Raw genomic sequence first — 17094 nt, 5'->3', positions numbered from 1 at the left:
GTAGGGACAATGGTGCTAAAGTGGTTTGCAAACTACAGTAAAACCTGTAGAAGAGAAAAGTTTCATCAGGCAACTTCCTGTCCTGAGGGTGCCTCAAAGAATCCCCAAACACGGGCCACTAGTTTGCCATGAGCTTTGGCCCATGACTCAGATTTCCCTTTAGTGTGTTTTGTCTGTGAACATTCATGTAAACTCCCAGTCTGAAGAAAAATGCCAGTGAGATCTTCAGTGTTCGTTTTTAAGGACTTATCTGAAGGACCGACCCAGGGAACCTCATGGAACTCAGTTTATCTCAGAAGGACTAACCAGATGTATGAGAATTTAAACCTGGGTTTATCTATTACACGGGTTGGCAACGTTTGGCACGCGGCTCATCAGGGTAAGCACCCTGGCGGGCCAGGCCAGTTTATTTACTTGCTGACGTGGCAGATTCGGCCGATCGCGGCCCCCACTGGCCGAGGTTCGCCATCCGGGGCCAATGGGGGCCGAGGGAAGCGGCGCGGGCGAGGGATGTGCTGGACGCGGCTTCTCGCCGCCCCCATTGACCTGGAACGGTGAACCGCGGCCAGTGGGGGCCGCGATCGGCCGAACCTGCTGCGTCAGCAGGTAAATAAACTGGCCCGGCCCGCTAGGGTGCTTACCCTGGCGAGCCGCGTGCTGAACGTTGCTGACCCCTGGTCTATTATTTAGGTATTTGAAATGTAATGATTTGCCATTTCAGCGATTGCTATTGGATGTGTAGAAAAGAGGCGTGGCCCATGACTCAGGACTAGTCTGCACGGTGCATTAGTCTATACTAGAGGGGGGTGAATTCTAGTGTTCACTAGCATGTCATGCAGTAACTGGCCTGTGTGGACCCTGCTGGTGTGTGTTAAGTATTTCCTAGTGCACATTAATATAGTTCCATTTCAAACAGTACTATGTTAATGTGCGTGCCAGCCGGATTCACATGCAACATGCTAGTGCACACTAGAATTTACACCTCTCCAGTGCAGACTAACGCACTGTGTAGACAAGCCTGGAGACTTGCTTCTGCTCTTTCAGACTGGATCTGGATACTAGAATATTTGAAAGCAAGTGGATTTAATGCAAACACCGTTAATCTATTTTAAAGAATAAATATGTGGCACAATGTAATTACAAAAATGACCGGCACTGTCCTGAAATGAGAAACTGAGGGTAGAACTAGAGCTCAGTGAATAACAGATTTTTCAGATCACTGGCACTTCTGGGGGGAAAAAAATGTGGGTTGAACTGAAAACAATTTTTTTGTGAAGGCAATTTTTTTTTCCAGCAAATTGAAAAGTTGAAACAAATAATTTTGTGTCAAATGAAACATTTCATTTCAACAAAATTGAAATGTTTCATTTTGATTTCAACCATTTTAAAATGATTTTGATTTTTAAAAAATAAAATTAAAGGAAATTTTGAAATTAAGTAATTTTGAACCAGAAAATTGAAACATTTTATTTCTAAACAAATGTCAAAATGAAACATTTTGATTTTTTTCTTAGATTTTTTTCCCCCAACTGGAACAATTTGGCAAAGTCAACACAAATTCATGAAATATTTCAGTGTTATCAAATCTACATTTTTTTGCTGAGATAATGATGGTCAAAATTTTTTGCCAAGCTCTAGTAAGAACCCTTCCTGTCTACTTTGCTGTGCATCATATGCTATGTCTGGTTCCTCTTTCAGAACCTCCTGTCATAAAATATCCCATCTGTTGCCATTTCATCTGTTTAACCTTCTCTGGAGTATCAGTCACATTGGTTATATCTTCACTTTGTTTTCTCTTTGTTTGGTCCTGTTTTGTCCTTTTACTATATATCTCCGTGTCACACTGGGATCCTCTAAATCTTTGCTGCATCTTTTTTTATTATAGCCGAGGATTTTGTTCCATATATCATTGTTGGAATTACACACAAGCTGAAAACCCTCTTCTCCAGGATACTGGAATATGCTTTGCATGTACTTTCCATCAGCCAAAATTTGGTCCCCTGAACAAAATAAAAAGCTTCATGTCTATATTTGTGAAACAAGAATCCTCTTCCTCCCCGATCTGTGAGCACCCATGTGGTCCCTTTGCTCCCAGTGGGTGGGATTTTGTAAATACAGATGCACTAGCTGTGCCCTTAAAGTGCCCTCATCATGCCTGAGTCCCCACCTTCAGCCTCCCAGTACAACCTCCCCTCCCTCCCCCCGGCTGTAGAGAGATCTGCCATGGAGCACTTCTCTGTGGCATGCATGTGTCCTTTTAGCCCTTGCACAATAGAATTGTAGTGGTGCTAAAAGATTAGGGCTTTATATTCCTATGTGGAGAAGCAAGCAGGATTTGGTCACACTGAGAAATAATCCCCTCCGTTTCCTTCTTATAATCCTTTTCCTATTTCCTCCTTAATTTCTCTCCTTTTACTCATGATCTTTTTCTCTTCACCTTGAGGCCTGACAACTACTCCTCTTTTATCTTCATTCCTTCCTTACCACATAAAGGTAATTTAACTTTCTGTCTCCTCTAATGAATTGTGGACTCTTATCAGAGTAATTGCTCCTGGGTCTCCCTCATCTGAAGCTTGCTGTCAGGAAGTTAGAGGAGCACTCGGCTTGTCTATATGGCGAGCTACTGCCAGGGTGTAAATCTATAGCACATCGGCATGCTGAACCCTAATGACTCTGTGTGGACATTGCTACAGCACAGTGCAAGCCCTAGTGTGTGGTTCTTATTGCATTGTTGCAATGTCCGGTGTGTGACAGGCTGGTGCACTGTTGATTCACACGCTGGCTTGGCGCACGCTAACTCACCATGCAGACAAACCCTCCAGTTAAATTTGCAGTCAGTGTGGAAAACTACCCCTAATGTTTAAGCCCGCATGTAGCCTCCACTCTCAAAGTCCAAACAAAGGAGAAAAGCTCAAGAGGAGGGATGCATCAGATAATATTACCAAGATGTGCCAAGGTGGTGTGACCAGGCTTACATATGATTTTTATTTATGTTTTTTTAGCATAAAAAACTTGGACCAAAGGGAGACATAGATATGAACCCAGAAGACAAGAAAGAGGAGAAAAAGCAACAAGGAGAACTCTACATGTGGGATACGATAGAACAGGTATTATTTCCTAGATGTTTGCTGCAGTTTGTTGCAAGGTTTTTTTAATTTCTTTGGTGTTTGAGCTTTAAATGAGCATTCTCAACAGCAATAGGGGAAAATATTTGCTTCTAGCTGACCCGATGTGAGTATGGAAAAGACACTGCGTAAGATGTTGCGTTGTTAAATTGCTATTTATTGTTACAGCTTCTTGGTGGTGGTTAATAGTTCTATTTTTATCTCTTTAATTTTATGGATAGAGTTGTCTTCTTGTGTTGTTAACAGTTCTAACACTTGTCTTTGTGTTCTAGGCATGGACTCGGCACTATTGTGCTATAGCAGATGAAAAGCTCTCATTCAGTGATGCTATAGAACAGAACGCTGATGACGATTCATTAAAGGTGATTACCTACCAGACTGGGGGAGGGAAGCTCGGGACCTCTGTCTTGCAGTGCAGAGGAGGGTGTAGGGGCTTCTGCCCTGTGCAGAGGGGGGCTGAAGCCCAGAGTCCTGGCAGGCACCTCCCATGGAGCTGAAGCCCCAAGCCCCGGCAGGTACGCCCCCGCTCTCGAACTTTTGAAGATTGTCATATGGGGCTCTGAGGGACAGTAAGTTTGGCCACTCCTGATATATAAAGAAGAATTACACTGTCTAAAGGAGTGCCATTCTTCCTTATCTCTTGGCCAATGGGAATTACATGCTAACATCAAGAGAATAAGATTATTTTCTCCCTTTAATATAAAACCAAAGGGAGATGAGTTTTACATGAAGCTTTTTAACATTTAAGGTCAAATTCATCCTCTTAAACTGTCCCTGCAGTGTTTACAGATGCATTTGTTTTCACTCACAAATCATTTGCCCGTTCAGTGGAGGGTCTGTGCCAGATAATTGGGTGCACCTGCAAAAGTCACTTAATGAAAATATGGGTCTTTATTAAGCACTTTGATAATCCAGTTTTCAGTAAAACAAAGTATCTTTAGTGCAGTGAAATGGCTTGTGGGCAGTTTAGTGCTGAAACAGGTGTGTTTAACAACAATCAAATGCTTTATTGTGAGTATATTCGTCTGCCAGGATATTATTCCTATTCTAGGACTAAACAAAAGATGATTCATTAAATAATGACACATAACACAGCACACCTTTTCTTTCCTTTTTACTGTTTATTTAGGAAGCATTACCAGGTTTAAAAATCCTTACTATGTAAATATCAGAAACAAAATAATAATCATTACAACAGTGAGCTTTTGTTTAAAGAGGCATTACACAGGAAAATAGACCTGAGTCACTCTCTAGTGCGGTGTTGCCATATTTCAGAATGAGCATCATTATAACACGGGTCGGCAACGTTTGGCACGCGGCTCACCAGGGTAAGCACCCTGGCGGGCCGGGCCAGTTTATTTACCTGCTGACGCAGCAGGTTCGGCTGATCGCGGCCCCCCACTCGCCGCGGTTCACCATCCCGGGCCAATGGGGGCGGCGGGAATCGGAGCGGGCGAGGGATGTGCTGGCTGCGGCTTCCCGCCGCCCCCATTGGCCCGGGACCGCGAACCGCGGCCACTGGGGGCTGCGATTGGCCAAACCTGCCGCATCAGCAGGTAAATAAACTGGCCCAGCCCACTAGGGTGCTTACCCTGGTGAGCCGCCTGCCAAACATTGCCGACCCCTGTTATAACACCTATGACATGTAGTTTCTAGTGATTTTATTAAACTGAGTGAAATGTCTGATTCTGTGTATTTAACAGACCAGGCATGACTACCAACTGTTAATATTCAAAACAATTAGACAGATGTACTGGTTTGTTTTCAAGTGAATCTACTTTGCCTGAGTATTGACTAAAAGATAAACAAAATACTTAGATATTTGGTTATTTTCCTGGGTTCACAATCGGTCTGTTAATTTTCCCATAGCAACAACCTCTCATTTGTTTTAACCTTTCCTTTATGGTAGGACTGACTTTCTTTTCCAATGAGAGATTACCGATAGCCATACAGCTACTAACAAAAGAAAAGTTAATTCTTCATTTCCTTTTGTGTGACCATTTCCACTAGAAATCCCCAGGAGAATTTCCAAAGCATCATTTGGGAATAAATATCCAATAGTTCGTGATATCTGGTTATATACTTTCTAGTGACTGGCAATGTTCCCTCTAATTTTTCCATGCATGTGCAAAATGAATTTTGTTATGTGCTGCAATATGGAGGTGATGTGTGGCGGGGTGTTGGAGGGGGCTCAGGGCTGAGGCAGAGGGTTGGAGTGCAGAGGGGCGAGGGCTCTGGCTGGGGGTACGGGCTCTGGAGTGGGGCCGGGGATGAGGGGTTTGGAGTGCAGGCTGTCCCGGCCTGCAGTGGGGAGAGAGGACTCCCCCCAGCCCTCTCTCCTCGCAGCAGCACCTGGGCTGGGTGAGAGGTGCCTCTCCCTGCCGTGGCAGCTCCTGGGCTGGGCAAGAGGTGCCTCTCCCCACTGCGGTAGGTCCAGGGCTGGGGCCGGGGGAGAGCCACCTCTCCCTGCCATGGAAGGTCCGGGGCTGGGGGAGAGAGGCCTCTCCCCGCCACAGCCCTGAGCACCTGCCCGGTCCTTGGTAGGCTGCTGTGTGTCTGCGCAGCTTAGAGGGAACTTAGGTGACTGGAGATATCCACCATATATGCATAAAGCCTTCTTCTTCAGCATAACTTCTCCAATATGTAATCCTGTTCAGCATATATTAACTTGATTGGTGCAAGGAACCATTGAAACAGTATCTTAAAGACATTTTCTTTTATTTGTTGCCACTCCTCTGACGTTGCTGGCCCTCATTTCCAGATCAAACCCCATTCCTCTGGGATAATTTGTCTATTCTGGTCCTTTTCCCAGTGTATCACATATGGACATTTTTGGTTAGGAAAATTTTCTGCAAAGATTTGATATAAATTAATTATAATGTTTTTGTTTCCTAATTGACCAGATGCCATCACTTCTACTAAAGTTATCTTTCTATATAGACAGTTTTGCTAGAAAGTTGAGAAACATAATGCCTATCTTGAAAGTAGTGGTACCATGGGAGAGTGGGCCATTTAAAATGATCTTTGATCTCTAAATAAGTTAGAAAAGTTTCTTTACTAGGTAGCTGGTCTCTACTGCTGTATGTATTCCACTGCTCTCCCAATCTTTAAAGCTCTCTGGCTTGACAGCACACCTCTGTAAATAGCACTTGTCATCCAAAGGTCTTTCAGAGGTGAGCAATTATTATCCCCATTTTACAGATGATAAAGCTGAGGCACAGGACTCAATAAGGGCTGGAATTTCAGCGATGCCTCAACCTGGTTTCCATCTGTCAACATGGAAGTTTGCATGTGCGCTCTTTCATCACTAACATCTGTATGCACCGTTCAGCCACATGCAAACTAGATCACCTGTCCATGCAGGTTTTAATGGTGGGAGGGTCTCATATGATTATTCTGGGCTGTGATTAGCTAAAATCCTCCTGTCAAAAAATCCTAAAATATAAGCTGCTCTGATCTATAAGAGTATGTTCTTTAAGTTTCTGGCCACAAATCATAACTACTTGCACAAGTCTAGGAAGGTGAAAATCTTTTGACTATAAGCAACCTGAAAAGTGATCTGACTTACCTGAATGCACATTACAACCATAATAAACCTCTCCATGCTGAGGAAGGGGGAATATGGAAGTCCTGACACAGAACTTGTTGAGGAATATTAAGAAAAGGTGCACAACAGCCATAACCTCCCACAGCACGTGGCTAATAGTTTGTTTTTCATTTGATAGCAAACCGTACTTCAGATTTTAGACAAACATTCCTTCTTTTTTTTGAGGGTATTGAAAGTTCAAGGAAGCTAGAAAATTGACCTGCCATTGTAGAAGTCCTTTTAACTGAGACAGAACCATTTATTGTCATGGTAAAATACAAGTTAAAAATGGAAACTCTCCTCTTGTGATCTAGGACGTGAAACGTACTGAGTTGCACTGCAACGAGAAATGGTTCCATGGGAAAATGAAAGAGGGGAGAACTACTGCTGAGAGGCTGCTCCAGGAATATTGTGCTGAAATGGGTGGCAAGGATGGAACGTTCCTAGTTAGGGAAAGTGAAACTTTCCCTAATGATTACACCCTGTCATTCTGGTATAGTTGGTTTTTTGATCATGGTGTTGTTTATTCTACTATGTTGCATAAGAATATATTTTTTAGAAAATATGATTTTATAGCTGCTATGGGAGGAAGTAGGAGTGGGGGATTTAGTGCAGTTGTGGAAAGATCACACTTTTTTGATTAAGGTGCAATTTAGTCTAACGTTGCTAGGCACAATTGGGCTCCATTTGGGGTTATGTTCATTGATTGGAATAGGTAATAGAGGTCTAATTGGTCTAATCTTCCACTCCTCTAAAGCTATAGGAGCATGAAGGGTTTGTTACAATATTTCTTCATATGTGGGCCAAAACTGGATCTCATTTGCACTGGTGTAAATCCTCAGTTTCCAAGCTGAGCAGGTAGTTTCCCAAGTTCATTTCCATTGGCAGAGTTTGATCTTGTTGATAAAAGAGGATGTCCCTGTAGGGGAAAAAATAAAAGATTTTGCCTAATTCTTCCCAGTCTGGAGTTATAAGTAACAATATATCAGCTACTGGTGAGAGAGCCTTCTGCGCTAATTCTACAGTGATGCATATTGGTACATTTAAAACTCTGTAGGTTGAAAAGAACAACTCCTAACAATCTTATTATTTGTTAAAGAAACAACATGATTTGCTGCAACTTTATAAATTCACAAACTAGAATTAACCAGGAGCAGGTTAGAAAACATCCTAAACGTCCATCTTTATTAACTGTTATTTTTCTTCCCTCTTCATTTCTTAAGGAGGTCAGGTAGGGTCCAGCATTGCCGTATCCGTTCTAATAGTGAAGGAGATACCATGAAATATTACCTGACCGACAACCTCACCTTTGATAGTATCTATGATCTCGTTCAACACTACAAGGAAGCCCACTTGCGATGTGCTGAGTTTGAGCTGCGTCTGACTGATGCTGTGCCTAACCCCAAACCTCATGAAACTAAAGAGTATGTACAGATGAAGGGAAGTGCTCGAGTTGTTATGTTAAAGGGTGCAACTTTTTGTTGTCGTATATAACCATGGATTTCATGCATTCAGGGACACTTTGGTAGCAGCTGTCATGGGAACAAACTTCACTGATTTCTAAGAACCTTGAAAGATTCAGGTTATACTCTGGGCTTCATGGGGGGCTAATGGTAAAGCAGGTGCTCACTGGTAACTATATGCAATTCAGAGAAACAGTGAAAGCTGTAATTCACCCAGAGGATACCAAGTCTTTCCTGACCCTGCTCCCTTTCTTTGCTTGCTAATTTAAAGAACTCAGCAAGTAGGGTAGGTGTTGAGTTGTTGCCTGTGGTCTGGCAACTAATTTGGGGAATTCAGAAGTTACTGTTCATGCACCATGTGCACTTTTGGTCCATACAGATCAAAAAAGAAAGTTTGCTTTGTGTGCAAAACATATGTCCATGACTTTAGACAGTTTTCATGTTCTGGGGCCTGATTCTGTACGGTCATATACATCCTGAGATACCTTTTGAAGTTAGTGTGAGTTGAGGGTGCCTTGTAGGATTCAGCTGTTTTTGTTTTTACATCACTGGGTGGAGAGCCACAACTACTGTAAATTGTTCTAGTTCCACTGAAATCAGAGCCAGATTCTACCATTGTTACTCATCTTGAGTAGTACTTGTGAGAGACAGAATCTGGTCCTAAGGAAGTATCTAATGTCTGCTGTTTTTCCCTAGCCGAAATCGGGACTCTTCCTTAAAATCTTCCATGTCAAAACTCTGACTCCAGTCTGGCATTTGGTTATGAACAGATAAAGCAGCATTTTCTGCCATTGTTCTATGAAGACAAGTTGATTTATGTTCTATTACTATAAGCAGACAAGGTGTTCTGATGTTTTCCTGATGGTTTTACCCCAAATAAGCTGATGTGTTACAGTATTTTGCTTTAAGATGCTGTCATATGTGTCACGATGAGGAAGATCTAATGTATAATTTATCTTGTAATGTCTCAGGCTATAATTCTAGTAACACCGCCAGTTATTCTTATTGAGTGACAATTTGACAAGCTTTGTAATCACTTGTCCATTTTCTTTCCCTCTGCTATAGTTGGTACTACCGTAACCTGAGTCGAGGAGAAGCAGAAGACATGTTGATGCGAATTCCTCGAGATGGAGCGTTTCTGATTAGAAAGAGAGATGAGCCCGATTCATTTGCCATGACGTTCAGGTAAGAAAAGACACATGTGACTGTACAACATATAGGGCCATTCACGCTCTCTGGTTTTGAACATGAAAATCTTCCTATTGTAGCCTTTGCATGAATAAAACCTGAGTTTGCTCTTTCAGCTTAGGTAGTTAGCCACACAGTTTCTTGATGTGCACACATAAGTGGATGCATGGGCAAAATATATGTGCATGTATGGAGTGGATAATTTTGAGTGTGGCTAAAAACTTGGCCCAGGATATCTCATACTGTAGTGTGTGTGTGGTCCTCTCTTGACTTCTGTGAAACTGCATTCCAGTGCAGTTCTCTGTGCCGGATCAGCACTGCGGACCCCAGGTCTCTGACCAGAGGAAACCTAGTTAAGTTGCATAATAATTTGAGGTTCATTCATTCAGCATCTGTTACATTATGCAGCTCACTAAAAATGAAAGTTGCCATCTGTCTGCTGTTAAGTATCCTTGCCAATGGTAACTGCTTTATAACAACAGTTTCTCTTATTGAAACTGTGTGTTTATAAGAACAGTAATATACTCTATTGCAATTTTGAATCATATTACGTTTCTTTAATCATGTCTGTAATGCAGTATAGAATATTGTCTTGGAGAACAGATACCTGCTGTCTTATTTATGTACTTTACTTTGCATTGAAGATTTCCAGACTTCTCAAGTCTGCAGTGAGCTCTAGTTTCACCTTTCTCCTATTGGGAAGATAGGGTATTAAAGTCCATTATGGATTATATACAGTAGTGTCCTTATGCAAACACTTCATAGCCAGAAAAGTTTGTAGGTTTGAAAATTTTGTAGGTATCCTCATGTATTGAAAAGTGGGTGGGTAGTGGTTTTTACAGTGATTACCAAAAATTCAAAATTTTTTGCTTAAGTGGATAGGAATTTTTCCTTTAAAAGTAGATTGCAGTGGCTATCAGGAGTATTGTAGGGATAAAGTAGTCACTGTTTCTGGGGAGACTGCTTCTCATCACCTAATAGTGATTGACAGTGACAGCCTTCCAAAGAGAATCTTAGTCCAGATAAATCCTTTTTGGCTAGATGACTGGTGAAGCTGAGAGGAGTCTGGAATGTGAGGGTTAATGGGGAAATGAAAACAGGAAAAAAAAATGAGGGTATTTTCAATGCTCCACATATTGGAGATGGGTGAGAATTCCTGAATCTGTTCTATTTGTGAGTTGAATGGGGGAACCTAAAATTAATTGGAATAAATGAGGCTTTGGAAAAGTGTGGAACTTTGTTATACATTTAAAACATGTCAGGGGATAATGATCCAGTTCATGGTAAGTGAGGTTTTACTGTGCTAGGCCCCAGTGACTTTTAAAGTATCACAGCACCTGTACTAATTCCACAGAGCTGAGGGGAAAGTGAAGCACTTCAGAATTCGACAAGAAGGCCGCCACTTTGTGCTGGGCACCTCTGCCTACTTTGAAAGCTTAGTCGAACTGGTGACCTACTATGAAAAGCACACGCTGTATAGGAAAATGAAACTGCGTTACCCTGTGACTGAGGAACTGCTAGAGCGCTACAGCACGGCAAGTGATTACCTTTGTAATGAAGTGATTCAGTGAAAGATAAACACCATCCTCCTCCATGGTAGGAGGCGAAGGAGATAAAATTCCAAACCCACCCAGAAAAAGAAAAAAATAACCATGTACATCAAAGCAGCTTTTTGCAGCTTAGTTTTTTGTCCATTAAAGAAAACCATTTCTGTAAGCTAGGGGACCTGCAGTGATTATGGAACCAAAGCCATAGAACCACCTGCTAGTTTTTTCAGTTCCACATAATAATTTCGCTCAGCATCTCAAAGTTCTTCACAAGCATTTAATGAATTAAGTGATACTCCTGTGAGGTGGTATGGTCATAATACTGTTTGATCAAAGATAGGCACGGGCAGGTTAAATGACTTTCCCAAGGCTACATGGTGAGCTAGTGATAGAAATGGGCCTCTAACTGAAGCCAGGGCTCCCAGTTCTAGTCAGCCCCACAGTTTCTGAATTGCTGAAGTGATACTGTAGATATGTGTGTACAGCACATAAGGTCCCTTACTTGGTAGAACAGTCCTGTTGTAGATTTAAAATATATTTCCTTAACTCTGTTTTTTTCCTCTCCATTTTTAGGAGAAAGATATTAATTCACTCTATGATGTCAAGATGTATGTGGAGCCTAACGAAATAACCCCATCAGTGGTACGTTCAAGTGATTTTTCAGACTAACCTTTCTGTAGGTGCCTGAAAAGGTATTAGAAAATTTGTGTTGATTTTTCTGGTACTTTCAATATTTGTATCTGGCTTGTGGGGGGAGGTAAAACTCAAGAGGGGTATAATTTTTTCAGCCCATCCTCCAAAATTGCACCTATGCATTTTCTCTGTGCAAAGCTAGTATTTACTCATCCAGATGAGAAATCGGGCACCTGGCTTCTCAGTGTGCCTAGGTGATCCTGATTTCGCATGCATGCTTGTGTGGATGTGCCTGGAAATTTGAACCTACATTTATGCACCAAGTAAAAATGATTACTCGTGCAGATCAGGGTTTTGCATGCAAATGAAGGTGGACAGTCTTGCACACTTTTTATAAAGCACTGAACTTTTAAAATTACTTTTATTATGCATTTGTTTAACATTTAAAAACAAATGGCATGGTAAATACATATTTAGTTGTAATTCTCGCAAAAGCCAGCTTGGCTGTAAATGCACATTCAGCTGTAGTTTTTTCTCTTTGTGACTAATGATTGTGAATTACTGTGAAAGAATTCAGATAGAAGTAAATTCAAGATAAGGAAATTGCTTGTCCTGATAGAAACTTGGGTTTCCTAGAGGAAATTTATTCTGTGGTACGGTTGATGAGGTTTTGAAGGGGATGATAGGACTGCTACGTACTCTGAAGAGAGAGAGACTGCATCCCAAGCCTTAAGGCTCAGATTGTATCTGGGTGTATGTAAGCAGGGATGATAGCTCTGTGTTGTATAACCATGCATCCACAAAAGTAGTACTCTTGGCTGGTGTTTGAAGAATACTGGTTAACAGTGACAATCCCTTACACCAGCAGATGTCACTCTGGAACCTTAGCGTAAGCTTACCAATTCTAATAAAGAAAGAGATCTGTTTTCTTTTTTCTTTTGAGATGGATTTATTGATCATTTTGTGACCTGTCCCTCTCTCTGACCCCTTTATTTTGTTTCCTTTTAAAGCCTCAGAGAACAGTGAAAGCCATATATGACTATAAAGCTAAAAGAAGTGATGAATTGAGCTTCTGCAGAGGGGCCCTAATTCATAACGTCACAAAGGAAACAGAAGGCTGGTAAGTTCCTTGTAGAAGAGCCGGCACGGAGTGTATGTGATGGGGAAATGAATTCAGCTTTGTGTGGGGGGTTCTTAAAATCTCTGCTTCTGACCCAGCCGCTGTTCTTTATACATCCCAGAAGTCGATGAAGAAAGAAAATCCCCTTTTACTTTTCTCAGCTTCACACCTTGACACACATTGTTCCTGCCTGGCTTTTTGACAAGAAGTACTGTAAAGTGTTTGGTAACAATCAAAGAGCTTTTGAGAGGAGTGACCCTGTGGATAGCACTCTATACTGCTGTGTGACATCCAGGTTTGAGTCCCAGGTCCAGTCCTTTGCTGTCTGGGATGGCAGGGGTCACTGTCTTTATCAGGAGGGAGTGACTTGCATTGCTTGGTAACTGCATTGTGGACAAGCCAATAATGAGGTTGATGGGATCTGAAAGGAGTCCCATCTGTCTCTCCTAGATAGTAACATTGCTAGCCCTCAAAGGAAAGGGGTATCCTTGTAGAGAAATGGGCAGGGGAAAAATCTTCCACTGGGAATAGCAAAACTTGCTATGAAGGAAACCAGTGCTGCTTTCTGGAACAGCTGGCAGTAGTGGTTCCAAGTATGGCATGGCTTGATTTTTTTTTCTGCTACCCACATTCTTTTGTTGATCACCCTTTATTGCAGCCTCAGCACTCCCTTCATTGCCTTCTCCCACTCTCATATCTGTACCTTCCCCCATACCAACAACCTATGCTCTATCTCAGGGTGTCAGGCCTGCTCCCTTGCCCCATTCACATCCCTCCCAAAAAAACCCTTCTTGCAGGAGACCCTCCAAAGGCTAACCCGGTGTCAGTGCAGCATCCCTCTCCAGGCTTTGCACAACACCCCTGGAAAACCAAAATGGGTTTAGGTTATCTCCATCCTCTGAGTATCCTCCCACAAGTTTTCTTTCCTACCTGGCTTATACATTGATTGGAATGCTTAGGAATCTAATGTCCTCTAGTTGTTTCCACAAAGCAATCAACCACATAGGCCTTGGCTACACTTGGCAATTCATAGTGCTGCCGCGGCGCTGTAAGTACTCCACCTCTCCGAGGGGAGTAGCTTGCAGCGCTGCGAGCGAGTGTGCAGCGCTGCAGGCGCTAATTACACTGGCGTTTTACAGAGCTGCACTCGGGGGGGGGGGGCGCGTTTTCACACCTCTGAGCGCAGCAAGTTGCAGCGCTGTACAGCGCCAGGGTAGCCAAGGCCATAATCATCATCATGTTTAGTGCTGGAGGGGGAAGCTTCTTAAGTCATTAACTGCAGTTTGCAGTGAATAGCTGCAATCCCTTTGAAATCACCTACCACAGTTATTGATTTTTTTGTTAGAGCTTTTAGCTACTTCGTCACTTTCATTTTGGCAATGGCCAACTAGCAAGCTGGTTTTGGGGATTAATGACCAATTTATTGAGGGATTATTGCCAATTAATGGTCTGTGTTTGAAGGTCTTCAGTTGTCTCTTTTTTTAATTTCAGGTGGAAAGGAGACTATGGAGAAAAAGTCCAACACTATTTTCCATCTAATTACGTTGAAGACATGTCAACTGATAACCTTGCAGACCTTGAAAGCCAGGTGAGGAGTTCAGGGTTTGGTTCATGTCTTCCATTAGCACAGTGCTGCCCTCTGCACACTGAGCTGGTTTCGCTCATTCATGGGATTATAACTATATGTTGTGCATGATGCAGCCTTAGCACAGAGTAGAAAAGTACACTAAGGCTACATCTTCACTACAGGGGGGGTCGATTTAAGAGACGCAAATTCAGCTACCCGAATAGCGTAGCTGAATTCGACGTATCGCAGCCGACTTACCCCGCTGTAGGGACGGCGGCAAAATCGACCTCTGCGGCTTCCCGTCGACGGCGCTTACTCCCACCTCCGCTGGTGGAGTAAGAGCGTCGATTCGGGGATCGATTGTCGCGTCCCGTTGGGATGCGATAAATCGATCCCTAAGAGGTCGATTTCTACCCGCCGATTCAGGTGGGTAGTGTAGACCAGCCATAGTGTTTGCTGTCCTTGGGACTGTGCAGACACAATTCTCTTCTGTCCTTGATGCCACTAGTTGTGCTTGGCAGGTTATTCATTATGGAACCGCATTTGGGGAGAGTCGTTGATGGGATGCGTTATAAGAAGGCCATAGCAATTCCCCGCAGGCTAAAGATTAGCATACAGCAACTCCTCGCTTAACATTGTAGTTATGTTCTTGAAAAATGCGGCTTTAAGCAAAACAATGTTAAGCGAATCCAATTTCCCCATAAGAATTAATATAAATGCGGTGCGGGAGGGGTTAGGTTCCAGGGAAATTTTTTTCACCAGACAAAAGACATTATATACAGTATAAATTTTAAACAATTTTAAACAATTTAATACTGTACTCAGCAATGATGATTGTGAAGCTTGCTTGTGGTGGTGGAGTCAGAGTGTGAAAGAGGGTGGATCATCCAGCTGCTCCTCTTGATATTCTTTCCAATGTGCTGGGGGGTGCTCAACCCCCGGCTTTGCCGCAGGCCCACCCCCGCCCCGCCTCTTCCCACCCCTGCTCCAACCCCTCCCCGGAGCGTGCCATGTCCTTGCTCCTCTCGAGCTTCCTGAACACCGCAAAACAGCTGATTGCTGCGGGCGGGAAGTGCGGGGAGGGGAGAGTTGCTGATCCTGTGGGCCGCTGGCGGGTGGGAGGCGCTGAGGGTGGGTGTGGAGGGAAGCTGATAGTGGGGCTGCCAGCCCACCCTTGTTCCAAGCCCCCACGGCCAAACAACGTTATAAGTAAACATTGCGCAGCTTTAAATAAGTATGTTCTCTAATGCATTGGCGATGTAACAGCGAAACAACGTTAACCAGGACAACGTTAAGTAAGGAGTTACTGTACATGGTCAGATTTTCAGATAGATGTGTGGAACAATTATGTGCTCCACATAAGCACTTAATTTGCCAACATAGTTACTGTAGTGGTTTTTGCAAATGGGAAAATGGGGTGTACAAATGCATCTAATTAGCTGTTTTCACACCCTGTTACCTAGTACATAACTGAGCCAATTGTGCATGCCAAAAACATGTGAAAATGTGTTCCAGAGTCTTGGACAAAGAGCAATTTAATCTAACAAATGAAAGCAAAAGTCTGAGTAGGCAGTTATTAAATTGTGTGAACCCTTTTGGTTTTTTAAAATAAAATGTTTGATGAACCCTCAGATCAGTAATGCCTTGGTGTGTGTGGGGAAATTTAGCTGAACACTTTGGTCTTTCTGGTATTGTAAAGGAAAGCTTTAAAAATGAGGAATTATGCCAGGACAGTAGCTTTGTAATGTAATAGTCAAAACACTGCATTTGATTTCTGAATTCAAGTGGCAAATGTTTACAAGTTGGAAAACTGTGAACCAGTCGAAGTGAAGACTCACAGATGAACCAGGGTTATTCCCAGCCTCATTAGTCATCTTTCATCCATAATGAGAGATCCTCTCATTAAAAATGAACTTTTTAAACAGAGCCCTTGGCGGTTTCTCCGTGACATTGTGGGCCGTTATAGGCGGTTAACTTTGTGTTTAATTTTTGTTATGCATCCTGTGACTACTGATTAATAGGGAAAAGATTAAGAGAATCAAATTAAACCCATTGTTTCTTCACAGATTATTGAGGACAACCCCTTAGGAACTCTGTGTCGTGGCATATTGGTCCTCAGTACATACAATGTCGGTACGTAGCCTCTGGAACTTGTAGCGGGATTCCTAGGTTTTCCTCCTTTATTTGGGCTGTTTCCCCTAGAGCAGGAAAGATGATGCTATCTATTCAGCCTGACAAGAGATTTTATCATAGTGGAAATCTGTATGGTTGGCTGCTGCATTGAACCAACCACTCATACAGCATGCAGTTAAGACTAAAAGAGTTAATAAATTTTTGTATGTCTCTGTTGTTACTGTGCTGTCCAATAGTGAAAATGCCACAAGGGAAGCATGACAAGGCTTTTGTCTTCGTACTGGAACCCAAGAATCCAGAAGATCCTCCTGTTGAATTTGCAACTGATACAGTGGAAGAGCTGTTTGAATGGTACCAAGACATCAGGAAAATCACATTGAAATCTACAGAAGAGGTACCAGTAGAAAAGAAAATTTTTGTTTTATTTTGCAGTGGATAGTTATAAAATTAGGAAATAATGAGACTTCAGCCATTTGAGAACTACCTAAGATCCCCAAGCCTCACTGAAGTCTGAACCCCTGAAGCCTTTTGCATATTTATTTTACAGGACTTGGCTTCTGTGGGACTATTTACAGGCTTAAAGTAAAACACCTTGCTAATCTGGGTCTTGTTTTCTAAATGTTCAGGCCCTTTAGGAGAGTTAGCAGAACATCAGCCATCAAAGAGAATTTTAACACTTTCAGCAGAGTTCTCCTTCAAGTTGCAAAGTAGCAGCCGTGTTAGTCTGTATCC

At 42.6% G+C, this 17094-nt stretch overlaps 1 protein-coding gene across 2 annotated transcripts in view; it reads left to right on the top strand.

Moving 5' to 3' along the window:
- PLCG2 (phospholipase C gamma 2) overlaps nucleotides 1-17094 on the top strand; it is a 91978-nt gene that overhangs the window by 55713 nt on the left and 19171 nt on the right. For both annotated transcript variants that reach the window (XM_034788821.1, XM_034788822.1), the window contains 11 exons: nucleotides 3003-3107; nucleotides 3398-3487; nucleotides 7026-7204; nucleotides 7935-8135; nucleotides 9240-9359; nucleotides 10717-10897; nucleotides 11483-11551; nucleotides 12553-12662; nucleotides 14154-14250; nucleotides 16296-16362; nucleotides 16599-16756. In XM_034788821.1, coding sequence (XP_034644712.1) covers nucleotides 3003-3107; nucleotides 3398-3487; nucleotides 7026-7204; nucleotides 7935-8135; nucleotides 9240-9359; nucleotides 10717-10897; nucleotides 11483-11551; nucleotides 12553-12662; nucleotides 14154-14250; nucleotides 16296-16362; nucleotides 16599-16756 — 1377 coding nt within the window. The remainder of the gene's footprint in view (nucleotides 1-3002; nucleotides 3108-3397; nucleotides 3488-7025; nucleotides 7205-7934; nucleotides 8136-9239; nucleotides 9360-10716; nucleotides 10898-11482; nucleotides 11552-12552; nucleotides 12663-14153; nucleotides 14251-16295; nucleotides 16363-16598; nucleotides 16757-17094) is intronic.

The sequence above is a fragment of the Trachemys scripta genome, chromosome 13, assembly GCF_013100865.1.
Source record: "Trachemys scripta elegans isolate TJP31775 chromosome 13, CAS_Tse_1.0, whole genome shotgun sequence".
NCBI lineage: Eukaryota > Metazoa > Chordata > Testudines > Emydidae > Trachemys > Trachemys scripta.
Note: the sequence above shows the minus strand (reverse complement) of the source record. Positions and strands in the feature narration are given on the sequence as shown.